The 22,970-nt window shown below is 40.9% G+C and overlaps 1 protein-coding gene across 2 annotated transcripts in view; it reads left to right on the top strand.

Annotated features, from left to right (window-relative positions):
• The first annotated feature begins 15,897 nt into the window (after positions 1-15,897).
• The window catches only part of MAP7D3 (MAP7 domain containing 3), a 33,007-nt gene continuing 25,934 nt past the window's right edge, over positions 15,898-22,970 (top strand). For both annotated transcript variants that reach the window (XM_037142227.2, XM_037142226.2), the window contains exons 1-3: positions 15,898-16,145; positions 22,057-22,155; positions 22,247-22,330. In XM_037142227.2, the coding sequence (XP_036998122.2) occupies positions 16,085-16,145; positions 22,057-22,155; positions 22,247-22,330 (244 nt within the window). In that variant the 5' untranslated portion in view covers positions 15,898-16,084. The remainder of the gene's footprint in view (positions 16,146-22,056; positions 22,156-22,246; positions 22,331-22,970) is intronic.

Here is a 22,970-nt window from a genome sequence, read left to right as displayed (position 1 = left end):
AGGCATGTCAAACTCGTGGAGGCATGTCACAGATGGGCAGGTGTATCAAACACAGTTATGCCTGAAGGCATTTTGTTCCACAGTTTCCCATGACAGAGTCTGATACAGCATACTATGTCTGGTTTTCCTTCTTTTTTCCCCCATACAGGACAGTGCATGCATTTAATAAAAAGAATAAAGCTATATTTAGGAAATAAGAAATGGGAAGGGTCAGTATCTAATGAGTGGATATATAAGGCCTCTTTCAATACTAATAGTCTAACACTCTCTGATTTGGGTATTGAGGTGAACTGTGTCTAACTCCAGGTTTCTCTCTCTCTCTTAGGAAAGGAGGTAAGAGACAGTGGCTCCTTTAGTTACTATCCACTGCTCACTCACAAAAGAAAAATGTGGAGCAGAAGAGTTGGGCTTGCCCAAAAGGCATACCTTCTGTATACCATCCCAAGTGTAGTTCATCTGGCTTCTTTTGAAACATGCATAAAACCACCAGGAACACCAACATCAGCACAGTTGAGTTTCATCTTTCTCCTTACAGCTCTCTTGTGGGGGAGCACTGCATTTGCAAATATCATAGCATAACTATAATTGGGGACCCACTTCTCAGAAATTGTTTGTATGATATATACTACTGAGTCTCTCCAGAAAGCTTAGGGATAGGCCACAGTTTGGGATTTTTATCTCATGTCAACCTTGATATGATAATGTGGCAGATAGGTCACCATCCCATAAATCAGGGTAGGGAAGGCAGGACATTTTAAGCACTAAGGCCTTTGAATCAAAAAGACCTGAATTCATATCATAGCGCTGGCACTGCTTAGCTGTGTTGCTCTGGGCAACTTAAAATATTTTTAAGTCTCCTTTTCTCTGTATGTAAAATGGGGGTGATAATAGTGCCCACTCCAAGGGTTGCTATGAGGATTAAATGAGATGCTGCATGGAAACAAAGGGTCTTAAGGCAAGGTGGGTATTAGACATCAATAGAATCATTTTGTAAATTATATAAATATCTAACCACTAAATTGTGCACCTGACACTAATATAAAATAACATTGTCAACTGTAATTGAAATAAAACAAAGGCCCTTCACACTCTAAAATATGATTTATTATTATGGGTAAGTTTCTTTTTTAAGATTGTATTTATTTTTAGAGAGAGGGGAAAGGAAGGAGAAAGAGAGGGAGAGGCAATGTGCGGTTGCCTCTCATACTCCCTCGAGTGGGGACCTGGCCTGCAAACCAAGACTGGGAATCGAACTGATGACCCTTTGGTTCATAGGGCACCACTCAATCCACTCAGCCACACCAGATAGGGCTGACTTATTATTATTAAATAATTGACAATTTGTAAAGTGACAGAACTCGGAACAGAGATCCCAAGTCCAGTGGGCCAAATGTTCGAATTCAAGCACCTGGATATACACATTCACAATTAGACTTTTCTTTCTGACATGGCTGGATTTTCTTATCAGCTGATTTTTGAAATGAAAATCATCTTTTGTCCATTATGGAAACTCAGAAGTAAATCCCCAACATTTTATTTGGTGAAGTACTTGCGATAGTCACACTTCCATGTATTGCTTTTGTAATCTTTTGTTATCTTGCCTGTACGGATACAGAAACCGTTCATATTAACATGGTCACTTCTGCTCCTGTGGAGAGCAGGACCAATAAAATGGCATTGGTCCAGTCAAGATAACACAAACCATATAAAACAAAGTGGAGTCTCTCATGTTAACCAAGATGGCTGCCATCAGCCATGATACTTTGGCTGATACTGCCATCAGCCAAGAAGAAAACTTTCTAACACAAAGCAGACACATCTGGCAAGGAGACACACCTAAGATATTTGCACACGTGATCAGAACAGCCAGTATTTGTAGACCGGGACTGCCCATGTTGTAGACGATCGGCGGGTAAATACACACTCTCGGAGTCCGGAACCGAACTGATAAAAATTTTAATGGCCAAAGATTTTCCTGCGCAGGGGCGAACTTCCCCAACTGTGACCGGAGTCACGTAGCTACTCAGAGCTACAAAATGGAAGTCGCGCCTGGCTTACAGACTACTGGGTATTTATATTTTCTAGCAAGCAAGCAAAGGCATACAGAAGCAGAGGTGGCGGTTAGCTATTGGCTTATTTAAAAACGGCGAGGGTCCCTGATTGGTGGGTGCTGCTGCTGCTGGCGGGCACTTTCTGGCGGGCCCGGGTTAGTTACCTTATTTGGCTAGAATTTTAAACCCAATTGTTCCCCGATGTTTGTTCATTACCCTGTTCCAGGAACTGCAGATTTAGGGTTGGGTAATGCCCTAGCTGTAATTTTCCTAGCTGGGTATAACACCCATAGATAGGCACCTGGGGAAACTCCCCAGTTGGCATCCAGGGTGCCAAGACACTTATCAAGAGACCCAGAAGAGTGGAGTGCACCACTTTCAAGGTATAACTGAGGCAGACTCCAGACCACTGCTGAGACAGCCGAGCTCCACACACCAGAGTGCTGCTCCGTGATATGCTGATTTCCCTTGGCATTGGCCACTGAAGGCTCTGCCTTGCTGGACTGAGGACTCCATCTGCCCTGCTTCCCTCCTGGCTCCAGAGATCCTTCCTTGCAATATGTTTACCACTCCTTGCCCACCGTGCTGTCTGCCGGACCCACAGACTGAGACTCTGGGATTTGGGTCAATTATCATTCATTGATTGCTCTGTGTGTGTTATAATTCTCTTAGATTGTTAGAGTGTGAGTAGGATATTATTGTATGTTGATGTTCTACTGTGAGTGAACCTGCATTCAATAAAAGCTTAGAGAATAGCATAATTACTGTGTGTGACTCTTGTCTATTCCTTGGTGCTGGGCTGCTCAGCAGGCAGCTAGCCCAGCAGTTAGTTGCCCAGCTGACTTATAGGAAAGACTATATCGCAAACATACACTCATGAGAGCTCCAAGACTCTATGCAGGAGGAGTAAGTTAGAAAAAGGCCAGGGAAATCACTAACAATGCCAAGACTAGAGAACCATGGTGAGGGAGGGTGAATAAGAAAATTTCAGCCAAGAATCCCTAATTCCCTTTCTGTGTCTAGAGAGAAGAGTAAAAACACTTCTCCCCAGCCACCACTACCATGATACGGTCTCCTATCACTGATGACACACAAACACAGTAAACTGTTGGTATTTTTCTGGAGAGAAATCTGGTTTGTAAGCTCCTTCTATGTCTCATTCCATTTTTGAGAACATATTCCAAAGAAACACCCCTAAAGGAGGACAGCAGTGGGAGAAGGGCAAGCTATGTAAGGTTGTTCCAAGCCCCACTGTCGACAGTGGTGAAAAAACTGAAAACAACTGAAATGTTCAATGATGATAGAGTGTCTAAAAAAGTAGAGCCTACGGACCAGGTGGAGTGTTCTTTAGGCATGAAAATGGTAGGTAAGCAGGATGTGTTAAATGAAAAGAAGCAATCACAATGTGGTATAGATAGAAATGCTGCAACTCTGTAAACTTTAAATGTATGTGGACATGAATATAAAGGAAAGAAAATGTGTACTGGATAGAATATTTTAATTTAGTTCTGTTTAGCTAGTATGCATGCCACTTTACACATGTTATCTCATTTAATCCTCATGACACCTAATCGTTTTGTCAATTTCCACACACAAAAATGCCCCTCTGGAATTATAATTTAGATGTGAGTAACAGTCTTTTCAAAATGAGATTTTAAAATATATGGCTTTGCCATTAACTTAGCTGTGGGACATTGACAACTCACTCCCTGTAAGTTGCATCTTTTGTAAAAATGAAGAAGAAGCTGACTAAATTTTAAATCTCTAACTCTCAAAATTGTCTTTGAGTTATGAAATAAGTCGCAATTTGAGTTTTTCTGTATTGGTGCTTCTGGGTACCTCCTGCTCAGAATGCCTACCCTGATGTATCTCTTAACAACATGTTGTTTTGAAAAGTATGATACGAAATACCACTGGGGAAAAATATAACTAACTTTCCTATTTTAAAACAATACACAATTCAAAGTATGTTACTGTCATCCATATTTCCGTAAATTTTGGAGACTGCACTGAAAATACTTCCTTTGTACCACACCCCAAAAATTGGAAGAAAAGGCAGGGAAGGAAAACATATTCAGAAACAATTTAGAACTGTGCACAGATAGTGTGAGGTGAAAAATGTTAAATATTTGTGCTCTGGCATCCCATAGTCCAAAGGAAAACTTAAATTCAGTTTGCAGTAAAATAACCTTGTCATTGTCTAGGACGAGTCTCTATTTCCCCCAAGGGCAGGGGTCTTTCAGAAGTGGGTGGAACACTGCCTTTGACCACAAGACCTGGGTTAACCCCTTCTTGACCTGGTGTTCTTCAAGGCCCTTGTGTTTCCCACTTTGTTGTAAAACTGCGGAGGCTATGGTCTTCTGATTTGGGTTCTCATTTGATGCGGTTTCAGCTTTCAGCTTACTATTTAGTGAGATGTTCTCTTCTTGCAAGATCTAACTCCCAATAAGACTCTTTCCATTTGTAACAAATGAAGGGAGTAGAAGCATCCTAGTTGCTGCAGCTACCTGTTTATCTGCACCTGCGTTCTGGCTTCCCCACAGGGGATGTGCCGGATGTGGGGGGTTGGGTGGGTCTGTGCCTGCAGGACATGCTTTGCAAACACCTCAAGAGAATAGACCCTACCTTGACCCTTCTGCAACAGGCCTTCTCAGCAGCTGACGGAAGCATAGATCTAAGGAGGGGAAGAGCAGAAACAGAGTATTGACACTTTGTGAAGCTCCAGTATTTCTAGTTTTAAAACATTTCAATATGTGAATAACTCCTGTGTTTTCTTCCCAACAGTGCCCCAAAACAAGCCCCTTTGTTAGATAGTTACACAGTTTTGTTATTCTTTGCATGAAAACTTGTTCCCCCACCTCTCACAGCAAACCTTTCTTCCAGCATTTGGGTTGCAAATGGTTGTATTCTTGACCTATCTTTACTCTGTCACCTGGTGAAATATTTCCAGCCTTTGGCCACCAAAATTCAGTGGGAAGGTGTAGGAGAGGAATAGGGAGAAAAGGCAGGATTAGAAAGTCCCAAATTATCTATTTCAATCTCAGCTGCTAGCATATTATCATTGTTAATAGTATTAGGCATTTTAGGGGATAATTCTACTGACCTCATGACATTATTATCAGGACTAAGTGAGAAAATGTGACAAAAGTACATAACACTGTCTTTGGCACATAGTAGGTACTTCTAAAATATTTAATAGTTATGTTATTACTACAAACTTTTAAAAATTGAGCTCATACTATATTTTGAGTACTATACCCAATCCTTTAAATCAACTGATTGGAAGATGAAAAAAACAGTTTTAAGCTACTATTATTACCCTTATTTTACAGATGAGGAAAGTGAGGCTTGAGGTTTGAATAGTCTTAAGTGGCAGAACTGGGACCCAGATCCAGATGTACCGAGCTCAAAAGCCCACGCTCTTTTTACAACACTGCAGTGAGGGGAGGACACTTTGGGGTCTTCATAAATTAACCAATCTGTTACTCTCGTAGGCAGTCAGTTCCTAAAGTCCAAATGCTTATATAATGACAGCATTTCTCCCTGAACCAATTTTCTTCAAATGTCATTTCCTTCTTCTGTAAACAGACCTAACACATCCCTGACTAACATTTGAACAAGTCATTTCACATTTTGAATCTTCTTTCCCCTGCAGTACACCCAATGACAAGTCCACAGGCCCAGAGCCAGATTCCAGTTCAGTGGAGGATGTGTGAATGAATACCCTAGGCTAAAACACTAGCATGAGACCAACTGACAGCAGTCCCCAAAGGGCTATATTACCAGGCTATTTCTCACTAGGCTGTGGATTAAGATGTAAATGAAACATATGGAAATGGGAAAAAGCATATGTCAGGCCTGCTGTGGCCCATGTTCCTGTCAAGCGCATGTACCAGGTCATTTTTAATCATGAAAACATCATCAAGCGGGCTTTCCAAATATTTCTACAGAACTAAAATTAAAATTAGTGCTTTATTTCTCACACCTTCCTTCTGAAGTCAGCCTCATCCGTGGTTTCCTAGTGTACACACATCCAGAAGGTACCAGAATTTGTCAGACACACTCCTACACCCAAAAAGAGAAAAGAACTGGTTGGTTTCAAAAGACTGAACAGTTCCCTCTGGGTATGTTGCAGTTGAATTAACTATTCCCAGGCATAATAATAAATACCATCATCAAAAACAAAAACTTTGAATACAGTTCTGGCTGGTGTGGCTCAGTGGATTGAGTGCTGGCCTGCAAACCAAGGGTCGCCAGTTTGATTCCCAGTCAGGGCACATGCCTGGGTTGTGGGCCAGGTCCCAGGTAGAGGGCACGTGAGAAGTAACCACACATTGATGTTTCTCTCCTTCTCTTTCTCCCTCCTTTTCCCTCTGTCTCAAAATAAAGAAATAAAATATTTTAAAATACAAACCTTCTATTGAACACTGTGCAGAGATCTGAGACTAACACATACAAGAATTTATCATCCAAAAATAGAAACCATTTTAAAAGCCTGGTTTTAAGAGCCACTTCTTCCATGAAAACTCTCAGGCTATGCTAGCACTTGGCCATCTCTCCTATTCCTACCCCACTCCCAGAATGAAATAGCAATTAGATTTTGCCACTCTTATCCTTTGGCACAGGTTACCAGGTACTATTTCTAGCAACGCTCTCTGTTCTGGCTCCTCAAACCCCTGAAAAGCTCCAGAACTCTGCAGTCCAATTCTTCTGAATTTGAATTATGCCTCTATGAGATGGGAGAAGAGTAAAGATCAAGAGGCACTTGTGAGCCAAGGTGTTTGCCTGTTTTACTGCTGCAGAAAAGGGTTCCTTGAAGGATACAGAGCAAAATGAGGCTGAAGCAGTTGGTAGGGGCCAATTCTTTGGACCCTTCACAAAAATAACTGTTGTTAAACATTTCTTAACTGTACCTTTTCTTAATTTAGCGGTATCTCCATCTATTCTCTTACTCTTAATTTCAGTTTCATTGGGAGGACATAGGTCAAATTCCAGCTGGATAACTTAATGGTTCCCAGCACTGGATCAGCAATTCTTCCTTCTTTTTCATCCTCCAAAAGATTGTTTTGGACAGCCTTTCATATGAGTCTAAAGGAAAGAGCATTCAATAGGGTGTCAGGAGACCTGGTTCCAGTTGTGGGAACTTGGGACAACACCTCTCTCTCAGCCTCAGGAGAAAATGAGAGGACTAAACTAAGTGGCTTTCATGGTTCTTCCTAGCTCTCACATTCTGTCCTCAATAGTAATATTCAGAAATGAAAGAAAAGCAAAGACGAGGGTATGTGTATCTCATGAAAACAGAGAAATAGCTGTTCAATTCCCACTCAGGGCACATGCCTGGGTTGCAGGCCAGTTTCCAGCAGGGGAAGTACAAGAGGCAACCATACATTGATATTTCTCTACCTCTCTCCTTCCCTTCCCCTCTAATGATAAATAAATAAAATACTTTAAAAAAAAACAGTGAAACGTAGTCTATTTACCCATTGGCCATAGGGATATTCTGAACTTTTTCTCCCCATCCACCCCAAGAGTCTTTGAAAACTCTCCTTGGTGGGGGGAGCTCCTGGAGGAGCTTGGCTGTGTGACTAACCTGATCTGTAGAAGTTTGCTCTGTGTTGCTGAGTCCTTCACCCCAGATGCATGCAAAGATGATGAGAACCCATAGGCAAAAATTTATTTGGCTGCTGGATGCCTGTGTGTGCATTCTGATAGAGTCATGTGCCCCAAGGAGTGTATAGTCACTCTTTGTACTTGAGCCTTTTTAAAAATCCTCACCTGAGGATATGTTTATTGATTTTAGACACAGAGAAACATCCATGTGAGAGAGAAACATTGATCAATTAGTTCCCATACATCCTCTGATCAGAGATTGAACCTACAACCTAGGTGTGTGCCCTAACTGGGGATTGACCCCACAACTTTTGCTATACAGGATGATGCTCCAACCAACTGGGCCACCTGGAAGTTTTTTGACTACACAACTGTATTGCCCACTGACGGACAATTGGATTTGGCAAAAGGAAATTCTCAAGAGCCAAAGTAAGGACAGATTTTTAAAAAGATTTTATTTATTTTATTTTTAGAGAGAGAGGAACAGAAGGAGAAAGAAAGAGAGAGAAACATCAAAGTGTGAGAGTTGCCTCTTGCACACCTGCAACCAGGGACCTGGCCTACAACCCAGGCATGTGCCCTGACTAGGAACCAAACCAGTGACCTTTTGGTCTGCAGGCTGGTGATCAATCCACTGAGCCATACCAGCCAGGGTGGACAGATTATTTTTAAATCACTGAGAACAGTTTCAGCTTGAGTCTCAAAATCTTAAAGACCTAAGGCTTTTTAGAACTTCATGTAGTCCCAGATAGAACTTGATTCATGAAGTGCAATATATAAAATAGATGAGATTCCTTCCATTCACATAATTTTGAAACATCTACATCAATATACTAAGCAACAAACTATTCCCTCTGCTGCAGAGGCATCCAAGTTTGCAGCATGATTAACTACAGGCTGAGTGGGTGGAAAGGACAGTGATGTGCCCTAAAGCTGACCAGAGTTCCCTGGGTAATGTCTCTTTTGGGGCAGAAGGAGAGAGGAGTCTCTTTTGCATTTCACTTCCTGTGTGTGTTCTACATGTCTGCACTTTATCCTTGTTCATCTAACTAGCTCCTGTTAAAATGTAGGCACAGCCATGACCAGAGTAGTTCAGTTGGTTGGGCGTCATCCTGCAAAGTGAAAGGTTGCAGGTTTGATACCCAGTCAGGGCATATGCCTTGGTTTCAGGGCCCCTCCCCCATAGGTCCAGGCGCATACAGGAGGCAACTGATCAATGTTTCTCTCATACATCAATGTTTCTCTCCCTTTCTTTCTCCCTCCCTTCCCCTCTCTCTAAAAGTAAATAGATAAAATTAAAAAATAAAATAAAATGTAGGTGTAGATTTGAACATGCTCTCCTATGAGAGGGGGCATGTTTGTAGTTTGTTGGGTCAAATACTGTTGCAGAAAATTGTTGTTTAAAATGTCCTCAGGCACATGCCTCCCTGAGTGTAAGTAATGCCTCTCCCTCTATTTTGATGGCCCCCAGCAGCAAAGCCTAGGCAACACTTTGGCTTCCAATGCACCTTATAAGGCAAAGCATCTGCCTGCTTTTAGTAAAAAAAATGTGAAGATTAGGATATAGAAGACGCTCCATCTGTATTAGAATTTTAAATATTTATCACGAGCAAGTTGATAAGGTGTCAATTAAGTACTCAGCTGTAATTGACATCACATTACACATTATTCAGTACGTTTCCTTAGAGGTGTATGTTTTAAAACTAATCCCACTTGGAGAATCAGAAACTCTGGGAATGGGGCCCAGAAATCTGTGTTTTAACAAACAATTTCAGTGCCGCTTCTCATTTTGTCCCATCTGGATTTTACCAACTGTTAGGTCTGTTAGACATTCAAAAGCGTCTTTAAAAGGGCATTCCTTGGTATTTTATGCTTTTTGGCACCTCTTAAACTTCCTGTATATTACAGGCCTGTATTTAGAATGAGAAGGCACAGCTCATGTTTGCTCTATTTTATTCAAAGTGAAGGGGAAAAAATGAGGACATTTTCTTACTCTTTACTAATTTTGTCTAGACCTTTTCAACACTCCAGTAGTCATTCAGAATATTTTTATTTCTTATTCTTTCAGTAATTTGGAAGCTTTTACTACTCTCTTTCATTCATTCAATAAATATTCATTGCAGAATAGACAGTGCAATAGCTGTGGCATGGTTTCCTTTACACTTGTATTTTGAAGGCAGTCTCAAGTACTCAGCACTTACTGACTCTGCTGAGTCTTTGTAGAAGGCAGGCTGCTTAAGAGAACTCACATTCATCTCCTTTGCAAGACATATATTAAACAGCCATTTCAATGGCTTCGTATTGAATAGTTTGAGTCAATTCTATTAAAGGCTTAAATGACAGTTACACTGATCCTTGGGTTATGAGATGTAGTTGTAGAAAGACCTTACTGATGATAGAAAGTGCAACTTTGTAAAGGCACAGTAACCTGAGTGTGGAGACTAGATCAATTAAGAAGAGGAAGACATGGGTTAGGAATTAAGAGTGAACTAGGACTTAGCACCTGATAAATCCAGGGACATGGTGGAAGGAGTACCAGATATGCATGGGCTTGAATTCTGGCTCTGCCAATTCCTAACTATGCTAAACTGGGGCAAGTTAATTTATGTCCCTGCACCTGTTTCCGCATATTTAAAATGAGGTGATAATTGAGGCTCCCTTATAAAGTTGTGGTGAGGATTATGTGAAATAATCCATGTAAAAGCTTTAGCACTGTGCCTGCCATTGGGTAGGCACTGGACAAATGACAGCTCTTACTATCTACCCATAAGTATTCAAGTGTCACACACCGCTCCAAGCAGATACCACAGTTGCCATAACACCCTTCCCCTCTGAGGTTTGTCTGACTTTACAATTTGGAGGGCAATACCCTCCCAACTGAAGGTGATGGTCTCTTATCCCACCCCTCAGAAACTCACTGTCTCCACCCTGGGGAGCTCAGGCCATGGGGAATCACCCTGTAGCGCCACCCCAGAAAAGACCAGGGGCTCTCTGAAAGGATAGGGCACAGAAAGCAAGGTCACCCTGGTCCTCATTGCAAATGAAAGGGGGAAAAGAGAGGGAGAGAGGGAGAGAGGAGTACTGAAGGGTCATGAGGGGTGGGGGCGAGGTGGAGTGCATGGTGCTGTAGAGGGAATTCCGGAGCTGGGAAGGCTGCCATCAACCACGTGAGAAAAGAGTAGAGCCTGAGGTAGGTAAATTTGTAACTCAGGAGAGAAGAAAAGAGGAGATTTGGGGAAAGAAAGAATATGAGTAGATTTGGGGAGAGATGAGACCACAATCAAACATCACTCTTTCCCCTGCATCACGACCAAGGTGCAGCAGATGCGAGGCAAAAGTCAGAAGTGAGAGACAAAAATAAAACAAAACAAAAACCAGAGCCCTTTCTCCACAGTGTGATTGATGCATAAATCCGACAGGTAGTTTAGGATGGAGAGGAAGAGCCAGCTCTTTGCTGTGATGCTTAAAATTCATAGTACAACGCTGTGGTGATAGCAGTTTAAATGCAGATTTGCTAGACTTGGTAAATTCACCAAGTGTTCATTACATGTGAATTCAATTTTTAAAAACTTCTAATAGAAAAAAGTTCCCAGACCTATTATATATTTTTCCTGCTGGTGTCAGTTTTAAGGGATAAAAAAGCCAAGTATGGCTTTTTAAGCAGGGACAACCCTGCTTACAAAAAAAGTGAAGATTCTAGGGTTTGTTTTTTTTTTTTTTTTTTTTGTTTTTTTTTTTTGCTCACTGGAGAACATGTAGTCTCAAAATAAGGGAGGAAAGGGAAGGAGCAGCCTGGGTTCCTTTCCAGCTGTGAGTCTCAGTTGGCTCCAGTAAAGACTTATTATCCCTAAGCTGACAGGCCTTCAGTTCCAATATTTGTCTGAGAAATGTACAGATAGTTTCATAGGGACTCCTTAGAGAGCTGCTCTGGCTCCCAAGGAAACAGCTATCCAAGGGGGCCCTGATGTCTAATCATTCACTTAGAATCAATGGAGGGCAGGACTCCTTACCTGTCAGGAGTCACTCATTCTCTCTAACCTGCCAGGTACAGAGTGGGTGCTTAGTAAAAGTTTCATTGAATGACTTACTTACAGAATGAATGGCTAAACTTCACAGGGATCTATCAGTGATGTTAGAGAGAAAGCAAGGTTTATCTATAGATTAAAAGACATTTTAAAAAACAAATCAAGGTCATGTGAGGCAATTGTTTGGATTTTTATTCCAACCCCCCAAAATGAGACAATTGGGAAACTTGAGCACTGATTATATATCCAATCATTTTATTTGCCCTGCATGGTGTTTTTGCAAAATGTCTAATGTTGTCATCATTTAAAAAAATAAGAGATTTTGCATTAAAATCCAAATTTTCAGCTTATTTTGAAAAATGGGAAGATTTGGCCACATATGGGCCTGTGTCTTTACTTAGCTACCATAGTCTGGAATTAAGGACAGATTGCTTTCTTTGGGGCCTCAGGACCAGAATAAGTGCTAATTCTTCCACGAAGGCTTCTCGGATCATCCCAACTTGGAGTGATTTCTCAATCTGCTGAGCTCTTAGGACACATTTTCATTCCTTTCACCCAGCTCCCAGCGTATACTATCTATATGTTTTTTTAGTAGACCTCTTATTACCCCAATTCCCCCACACCCGGACAGGATTAAGGCATTTAGAGACTTGAAATCAGGGGTATCAAACTCATTTTCACCAGGGGCCACATCAGCTTCATGGTTGCCTTCAAAGGGTTGAATGTATTTTCAACTCCTCAACAGTTAGGGAGTAGTTACACTTATACAGTCCTAATATTATTTTGGCCCTTTGAAGACAACCGTGAGGTGATGTAGCCCCCGGTGAAAATGAGTTTGACACCTCTGCTTTAAATACTGAAAAGAATATCGAGAGTGCCTCCCCATATGTAATTCCAAATTAAATTTCATTTTTGAAAGTGGTGGTATGTGCAAGTAAGCTGAAGACAAAATTTCTAGATTAGAAAAAAACTCCAACTTGTTATTTTGAAAAATTTCACACCCACAGAAGAATTGAAAGAATAGTAAAATCAACATCTCTGAGACATCAAGATTCACCGATTTTTAACATTTTGTGATATTTGCTGTTTTTCCTCTGAACTACATTACTTGCCAGTGTTTCAGATATTGTGATGCTTTACCCCTAAATTCTGCAGCACTTACTTCTTAAGAAAAAGAACACTTTCCTGGATGACCACAATATCATTTTCATGCCAAAGAAATTTGACCTTGATACAATAAGGTTATCTAATATAGTTTATATTCAAACTTTCCCAATTGTCCCATTAATAAGTACCCCTGAGTTTGTTTTAATGTAGGTCTAATCAAGGATCATGTATTACACTTGTTCTCTTCCTGCGATCTAGACCATTTCCCTGACGTTTGTTTTTAATCTTTCATGCCATTAACGTTTTGAAGCATCCAGGCCAAGTGTTTTGTAGAAAATGTCACAGTCTGCATTTGTCTGAATGTTGCCTCATTAATGGATGGGTTAGACATCTAGCAATAGGCTGAACATTTTCAACATTTTTGCAAGAAACTCCAAGGGTGATGTTGCATTTTTCTAGATTTTTTGTTTATGAAGTTTCACATGACTTCATTGGAACTCATTTTATATCTGTGTACAGTACATATGCTTTGCTGGCACCCTAATCACATGTGTGCCATATTAATAAACATGGCTATCATAATGTATATCAGACAAACCACTGGTGTCTGTATATACATAACAGCAGGGTTTGGGGTGCTATAATTGTCAAACTTTTACCCTTACTAGCATTTTTTTGGAGAGTTGATATTTGTTTTTATTTATTTGTTATTCTTAGAGAAACCTCATTTTTGACTGGACTCAGATTTAGGGGTGGAAGCTCTCAGAGAAGATACCCTATGTCTCTCAGCAATCTGTTCTTGATGGTTTTCTTTGGTCTTCTTCATTCTCTTAGCCAAAAGTTTAGTGTATTCTGCAGTCTCTTCCTTATTCTTCTTGGTACGTTGCAGAGGTATCCAACCTTTTGGCATCTCTGGGCCACACTGGAAGAAGAGTTGTCTTGGGTCACACTAAATACATTGTGACACGTAATTACAGAAAAATTTTCATAATGTTGTAGTAAATTTACCATTTCGTGTTGGGCCACATTTACAGCCATCCTGGGCCACATGTGGTCCACAAGCCACAAGTTGGACACCCCTGCTTTAGAGCAATATGCCAACATTTTTGCTGTAGGACATGTGGAATAATAAGATGCTGAATCTTGGGGTGCTTTGCCCTTAGTTTTCTTACCTTTATGTTTAGGGACATTCTCACAACATATTGGCAGATGTCATCTTTAGAGAGATTGAAAAGTTTGCAGATTCTATTGGCTCTTTTGGGCCCCAGGCTACAAGGCACAGTACGTATCAGTGAGACTGGGACAATCTTTCTTCCTTAAAAAAGAAAAAAAAAACAATGACCAAAAACAGAACACTGAGATTGGCCCACAGTGCAACCCTGAACAGATTTGTACTTTCACTCTCTAGTCCTCCTTGGTCTATAACAGGAGAATGCCCCTTACTCAGCAGCAGGTGGACACAGCCATGGGTCAAGACACCTTACTTCACCAGGAAACTGTTTGTTGTGCCCACTACTAATTTGAACCACATAACCCCTCTATTCCTCACCAGGGCATCAGCAGCAACTTCTATGGTCATACACTTCTCATAAAAGGTATGAAGTTTGTGTTCATCGTCCACTTCAATGAGTTTCTGGCAACCAGTATCTGGGAAACACATATGCAGCTTCATCCTGAAGCAGCCCACCACCTTCAAGGAATCATGTAAAAGAGCCTAGTAGTAGTAGGCTCTTTCACACTACTTAATAGAACTTAACACCAGTAGTATTAATCTACAGCCTCACCAACACTTATTTATTGTGTTTTTTAATTTTTGCCAAATCTGTAGGTTTAACAAGACACCTTGAGGTTTTCCTTTATATTCTCTCACTGCTGAAGTTTGAGCATCTTTTCTTATGTTAATTGACCATTTTGTGTTTTCTCCTTGTATAAATTCTGTTTATGTCTTTTGCTCACTGTTTGGAGGTTGTCTTTTTCTTATGTGTCTTTAGATCTTTATGCATTCTGGGTACTAATCATTTACAAATTTTATACTCTGTATCTCAAATCTCATGAAACAGTATGGCATAAGGTTAAGCATATGGATACTCAGTCGTTTTGAGTTCAAATTCCAATTCAGTTACTTACAATTGTGTGACTCTGGATAAATTATTTAACCTCTATCTGCTTTAGTTTTCTTGTCCACAACATGGGGGTGATAATAATACCTACCTAGTAGAGTTGTAGGAAGATTAAATGAGTTAATAAATGTAATGCAGTTAGAACAGTACCCGGCACATAAGAGTCAGTAAGTGTTTGCTGTTACTAGGTTTTCTCATTTTACAGTTCTCATGTGATCCTGAGACACAGTAGACTCGTCACAGTGTTCATCCCACAAGTGGTTGGTTGCCTGCCCCACTTGTGGGGGTCTCCTGTCCCATCCTAGGATCCCATGGATAAACTGTTCCCAACAAGCAACCATATGCCACACCACACTAATAAAGGGGGTGACTCCACTTTGCACAGGCAACCACCCATGAAAATGATGTCTTCCCCTCAAAGGCGCATCCAGCCAATGAAGCTTTTCCTTGTGAGCAAAGGGGGGGGGTAGGGGGAACATTCTGCAAACCTCAAGTACCTCCCCCAAAGTCTGGAGAGATTAATGCAAGTCCTCTCCTTCAATTTAAAGACTCACAAGCACCCCAAAGATAATTTGTGCAATTTTGAGACCTAACAGTGTCATGATTTATTCTGCAACAGTTTAAGAAAGTCTCAGCCCAAGTTCAGATCCCTAGCACCTCACAGGAACCTGTCTTTCCCAACCTTTCCCTGGGCCCCTTCCCCCCAATTTGGGCCTTTCTCTGTGTAGTGTTTCAAAGACTAGCAAACTCGTGATACAAGCGCACCCAGAAGGCACTCAGTACAAGCTCCCTAAAAGAACGAATGAGTGAAGGGAAGAAAGAATGTTACTGTGTTGCCAGGTAGAAGTGATGAGAAATAGAATGTTAGATGGCCAAGCCGCGTGATGAATGGCTGGCCCCCCACAATGGAGGGGGAGGGGAGAGCGGGGTACGTAGGCGAGGGTTTGTTTACAGTAGGTGGTCGCTGCCCAACAGGTCGGGAGATGAGGGGTGGAGAGCGGCGCGGCTCACTTCGGCGGTCCCAGATAGGCGGGGCCGGAGGGGTCCGCCGTGCCACCCCACCCCGCCCCGCCCTCTGATATCGGGGTCCGAGCCACAGAGGCGGCCGAGCAAGAGTCTGCGCACTGTGGCCAAAGCGCTCTTAGCGGCTTAGGGCTCGACTGTTCGGAAGATGGCGGAGCGTGCCGCCAGCGGTAGCCGCACATACCTGAGAGGGATGCGGGAACGCCTGGGTGAGCGGGCGGTGGCGGTTCCCGGAGAGAGGAGGGTGCGGGGGCTCGGGCTGCGTGGGAGCCAGGTTTTCTGTGGCCCCGGAGATCACCGAAGCGGCTCGGTGGGCACCAGAAAACTTTGCCCCGGAGTCGCCTGGTTCTGTCCGGTTCTCTCACCACTCCCGCAAAAGCCAACCTGGGACGGGGACTTGTGGTGGGACAAGGACGCAAGGGGAAACGGACAGCCGCCAACGGCCGAACCCCGCGCGAGGGACGCAACGGAACTAACGGGATGCTGGGCAGGGGGTGGCCTGGAACCCTGGACCCCGCGGCCGGTCCCGAGCCCTGCCTGCTCTTGGGGGGCGACATGCGCTCGCGCAACCGCGGCAGCGGACTCGGCGTCCGTCGGGGAGGTGCTGGCGCCCTCCAGCACCCGGTGCGCCGAGACCGCCTCCGCGGCCGAGGATAGCCCTTCGAGGCATCGGTGGTTGCAGTTTTCTTTCTACCCAGGGCGTTCGCGCTCTGATTCTTTCCCACGGTCTCAGTCTTTGCCTCTCTTCCAAAGCTTACTTCTGGCACCCTCCTGGTCAAGGTCGGTTGGCTGGCTATTCCTCCTAATTCACACGACTTTGCCAAGATGTCACCTTCTCTGGGACATGTTGCAGACCCTAGGCTGAACTGATTTGAATGCTTCTCCTAAACTGACCCCATCGCCAAAAAGGCGCCCTCCCCCCAAAAAATCGTTAATTTTGTAAAATTTGTCAGCCAATTGTTTGGCTCAGGATACTGTTCCACCACCTGAGCGAGATAGTATTTCTAGCTTGTGGGAGGTTGCTTTTTGCCACTTCCCAGGCTAGTTTCCTCCACCATGAGCGGTTGAATAAAACCATCATATTGATTTTATTGAAATCCTTAGGGGATTTTTTTCCTTTGCAGTTGAAAAATTAATTTAGATTGGTTACGATTGGGAAGCTTTATATTACTTGAAAACGCTTTGAATCAACTCTGCAAAGAATGTTAGAAGCATAATACACTTTTATCGTTCCATCAGGAGAAAAACTCATTTCTGTCTCTAGAGAATGAGTATGCAATAAATTCAGATTGTTTTATTCCTTATGAACACCCAAGGCTCTATGACACTGGTTTATATCATTGATTTAAATTAACCAGTGTTGTAGATAATCTCCCTAAACATTTGTATATTAAATGTTGAAAAGTGTTTGAAAATGTTTAAGACAGTTGCTTGAATTGACAGTATTTCAAACTAAAAATTTAAAAAGCCACGCAAAAATGCTTTAAACAGATGCCTCATTGACATCCTTGGTGCCCATTTTAAATTGGAAACTGAAAGCATCGCACGCTAGATCAGAACTGCCCTCCTGGTGTCAGCATTTCCTGAAGGGGGCAGAGAGTCAGTGGAATGTTTTGCCACTCTGGTATTCGGTTATTTTTATTCTGTTGTCCCAATAGCAGTGAGTAGCACTAAATCTATTAATCTGTACCATAGTATGGTTCTCTGCCACAACCATAGCCCTTTTATAACAATAAAAAACCTGGTCAGTCAGTTTTTCAATCTGTGCCCTTTTTTACCTAATAAAAGTACTAGTTTATGCATTCTAATATTTCTGATGAGTACAGAAGAAAGGATCTTGGGGAAGAAAGGTCATGGGCTGGTAGGGCTACAGATTTTATGTTGAATTCTGAGAGGGATTCTAGAGTAACATCTGTGGCAGACCATATAGAATTGCTGAATACCTATGGGCATATTTATCATTGACATCTCATGGGATTAAGCATTTGGGGGCTATTGTGCTTGTGTGCAGCCTTAGAAGATTATTGCCATTCTTAACTAGTTGGCATGAACTGTTGTTCCTGTTTTGCATTTAGTTGGCTCAGTGGAGCAGAACTATAGTGATACTGATTGTGTGTGTATGTATGTGATTATGTGTATGTGTGTGTGTTGAGGAAGGGGAGGCAGAGAGAAGCAGAAATTTTCAATTTGTTGAAGTCAGTAATGAGCTCAAGTGTTTTATGCCCTAAAGGGGCTTCATAATTTCAATGACATCTTTCAAAAACCTATTAAGTGTAAGCATTCTTAACTATGGCATCCTAGTGATGCCAATTTCTGGTTCATTTCATTCTAAACCTTATATTGGCCTAGATAGGATGATTCCCTGTAGGAGAATGATTTTTTCTTGTAATACCTTTTAAAAAAGATTTTACTTATTTATTTTAGAGAGAGGGGAAGGGAGGGAGAAAGAAGGGTAGAAAGATCGATGTGTGAGAGAAACACTGGTTGCCTCTCACATACCCCCAAATGGGAACCAAACCTGCAACCCAGGCATGTGCCCGGACCGGGAATCGAACCTGCTACCTTTTGGATTACACGCCGCTGCTCAGTCCACTGAGCCACACCAGCTAGGGCTTCTTGTAATATCTTTTACACTTAGTTTTTAAACATAGTCCAGTCTTAGCCACAGTATAATTGTGCCATCTTTTAAAAAATTGTAAATGCTTTATTTTAAAATCTTTCTACTGCTGTATTTTTCAAAGTATATTTTATTTATTCCTTGTTGAGTCAACTTTATACATTTAGGTCTTAATTTCTTTTTTTGTGATATTTTAAACAGAAGTAATCTTAGTGGGAATAATGAACTAAATCATACAGAGGTTAATACAAGTTTAGTACAGTCTGGTCCTTCGTGATTATATAAGATTTCAAAGTGAATGTGCTTCCTTCTTTTAAAGATTTTATTTTATTTATTTTTAGAGAGAGAGGAAGGGAGGGAGAAAGAGAGGTAGAGAGAATCATTGATGTCAACTGGTTGCCTCTTGCCCACCCCCAACCGGGGACCTGGCCAGAAACTGAGGCAAGTGCCCTGATCAGGAATCGAATCAGTGACCCTTTGGTTTGCAGGCTGGCACTCATTCCACCAACCTATATCAGCCTCACACCAGCCAGGACACGCGGCAGGGTGTAAAGTTGCTTCTTAATCTACAATTGAAACAAGTTCTGGACCATTACTAACTACCTATGTGATCTGGGAAAGTTATGTTTAGCTTCAGTTTTCTCATCTGTTAAAAAATGGGAAAAACAATAATAACCACTGTATAGGATTGTTATGAGAATTTAATGAACTAACACAAATAGAACTTCATATGTGGTGAAGTGATATACATTATTTGTTAATGGCAGTTTTTAGGAAAGTACCATAACAAAGATTCACAATTCAGTTTCAGTAATAAACTCTGTACATTTTTTAAATTTAATCTGTAGGCAAGGTAACTTTTAACCTTAATTTGGGATTTAGAGTTAGTAGAAGAACTACAGAAATACAGTAGTATGCTTCCTGTACCTTAGTGGATACTTTTAAGTGATACTTTTAAAATGGTAACTAAATCCTGTCATTCCAGAGTTGAGTAAATCCAGACATAAAGGCTTTGCCCCATTGCCTGGAGCTTTGAAATAATTTTTGGAGCCTGCCATTTTAGCGAATGTATATCTTGCCAGTAGGAATTTGGATATAAAGATCTAAAAATCAGATTTGATGTAATGTTACCACATGAGCCTTATATGATTTGGTTCATTATTCTCAACACAGCTAATTCTAAGGTTACTTCACTTTAGTAAGATGTATGAATCTGGTTATATTTTGCTTGCTTGTTTGTTTTGTGTGAAGTTAAGAACGAACTGACAGTAACCAGAGGGGAGGTGGGAGGGAATAATGGGGGGGAAGGGGGAGGGGTCATCAAGGAACATGTATAAAGGACACATGGACAAAGCTAAAAGGGTGGATAGGATGGAGAGTGGGAGGTGGGGATGGCTGGGGTAGTGGGGAATGGTGGGGGGAAATGGAGACAACTGTACCTGAACAATGAAAAAATTGAAAAAGGTTTGTGAATCTAGTAAAATTGAGCATTTTGAGAGAAATTGCCCTTTTGGTTGGCTAAATTGTGCCAAAATATGAACTTTCCTTAGGATTTCTAAGAAAATCAAATGTGCAAAAACTACTGATTTTCTCTTTGCTCACATAGAAATATTGTGAGTGGGAGAGGGTATGTAGGAGGGCTTAATTTATAGATTCCATTTAAGAGTTTTTCTTAATACAGTAGTACTCAAATTCTAAGGGCAATTGTGGTCTACATAATTGGCAGTAGTTGAATTATTGAGGAAGGTGGGAAGAGTCTAATCTTCCAGTTTAGCTAGGTCATGTATTATCTGAGCTGTTAGGTCTCTGGGGTAAAAAAAAATCCTGTTTCCTTTTTGAAATGGTGATCCCTATGGCAGCATTGTGATGTGACTTTCAAGGTTACTCTATAAAATGACTCTCAGATGTCCCAGTGGCAACAGACATCTCAGAGTCCATTCATTCTATTAAGTACAAGGAGAGCACCTGTATCCCCTTAATTATTTTCACTGCCCATCTTCAGCTGTTATATTTTCCTTGATATATAGAAACCAGAAGTGTAGGCAGTATCACAGGGCCATATTTCTTGTGCTTTTTTATAAGATAGAAGAGAATTTTTATTGTTATTCTCCAGAACCTTCCTTAAGATGCCCAGTAGTGTGGGGCATTTTAGAAACAGCCGTACCTGTAACTAAAAGTTTCAGGGAATCCTCTATAATGACTTGTATGTGTATCACCCTAGAATTTTAAGTTTTTCTTACTTTCCCTCAAATTGTGCTCCCCTTATATTTCACCCCTATTAAAGTTTTTACTTTTTAGATTTAATAATAGTTGGTATATAACATTATATTGGTTTCAGATGTATAATACTAGTCATCATTTTTATGCCTTGCAATGTGAACACCACACTAAATCTAGTAATCATTTGTCACTGTGAAAACTTACCACGCTATTATTGACTGTATTCCCCTTCATCTTTTCCACCCAACCCCCATCCCCCTTACTGAAGTTTATTGCTTTTCTACCTGTTTACACAAGTCATATGTAAATTTGTATTGTGTAATTTATGTTTTGTTTGTTTGACTTGTTTTTTTCCTATTGAATTTTTTGGCTGACATTGGTTAATAAAATTATATGTTTCAGGTGTACAATTCTCTTCTATAATATATCATCTGTATATTGTAGTGTGTGCTCACCACCGAAAGTCAAGTCTCCTTCCATCACCATTCATTCTCCATTTACCCTTTTCTATCTTCCCCTCTGCCTCTGGTAATGGCCATACTGTTTTCTAAGAGTTGTTGTGGGGGGGTTGGTGGTGGTGGTTCTTTAATCCTAGAGTAATACCATCTTGTTGGAAATTCCTTGAGTGCTTCTTCACCTTCATTGTGCATCAGAATAGAGCTTTTAGCAACTGCAAAGGCCTGGGTCCCACCCTCTGGGAGTGGGGGCTGGGAGGGTCAGGTAGTGCTAATTTTTCAAAGCAGTTTAAGTGACTGCACACAGGGCAGAAAGCCCCTGAATCTAGGCCATTTATAAATGTACTTCTTAATGTTGGGCCCAGTCTCTGAGGATCTCACTGTTGACATTTTTGCTTCCAAATTAAGATCCATGAACTCCAAATGTTTTTGAAATTCCCAGTTTATGGTGAAACATTTTTTCCAATTCCTTACCACCTGTTTTTTTTAGTATTGTACTTGGTGTAATGTCTTGTCTGACACATTTTTGAAAGCTATTAATCGGTAGATTCTGCTCATTCACAAACTTGTGCTGCTACTCCCATTAACAATTCTCTTTATGTCCACAGATATGCTGTCTCATCCACAGTAGACACTTATTTTTTGTGACATTGTTGTTGAACATGATGAACTCAGTATATCTTTGTTGTTGACTCAGATTAACCCATCATGACTTATGGAAGATGCACTATCTTTTAGCATCAAAGATACACTTTGTACTTTGAGGATCTTTGTGTTAGCTATTTGTTCTCAGTATCTAACCCCTCCCTTTATCTCCCTGTATTTTAGATACTGCCACCAATGCCATTGCTCCAGAGAAACGCAGTCAGCATCGGTTTAGCGTGTCCTCATTCCGATCCTCAAATACAAGATTACCATTTAAACCAGGTATAATTTCTAGAATGCTCTGATAGATGTCCAAGTGTCATCTCATTAAAATTTTATATCCAATTGATGTCTACCCATATTCTTTTTTTAGTAACAGATGGATCTGTGCTTAAAAATGATATAAAACAACAATTAGCAAAGGAGCGCAGAGAAGAAAAAAGAAGACAACAAGATGGTATATTTCAGACTTTTAAAAAAATCGAAATGAATGAATTTTATGTTAAATTCCATATTTACAAAGTAGCTTTACTTACTTTTCCTGAGCTGTTTATATGATAGATCACACTTTTTATAGTATGCATTATATTGGATTAAATATTTATACTAAATTAGAGAAGGCACATAAAATATTTGACTAAATTGTTTTAATTTTTGAAGTAGTAATTACTATTAACTTTAATTTTCTGAAAACTAAGGTATGAATATATATTCAACATTTGTAGAAATAAGCAGTGGGACTTGGCAAAATGATACTAAACATGTAAATGAAGTTGCTAGGAATTCTTAGTGGATATGGTATCTTTCACTGATTGCTATGCTTCTCAAGTGTAACTTTGAATCAACTGGGATATAAAAGAGTAATTTTTCTGTATATACCCTGAGAGCATGCATTTTCAGCTGTGTATTTCTCTCCTCTGGTCCTGTAAATACACTGACAATACTAGTGCTCAATTTTATTCAAATGGAACACCAAAACAATTTGGTGAGGAGCTCTTTCTTCCTAGCTGTAAGCCGGAGACTATTTTACAACTGTATAGATGCTTAAGCAAAGGGGAAATTTGAATATAGGCAAAGATCAAAATGTGGTATGTGAC

The sequence above is a fragment of the Artibeus jamaicensis genome, unplaced genomic scaffold (genome assembly GCF_021234435.1).
Source record: "Artibeus jamaicensis isolate MK-2021 breed Jamaican fruit bat unplaced genomic scaffold, CSHL_Jam_final contig_240, whole genome shotgun sequence".
Classification (NCBI taxonomy): Eukaryota; Metazoa; Chordata; class Mammalia; order Chiroptera; family Phyllostomidae; genus Artibeus; species Artibeus jamaicensis.
The sequence above is the reverse complement of the archived record's forward strand: the minus strand, read 5'-3'. Positions and strand labels throughout refer to the sequence as shown.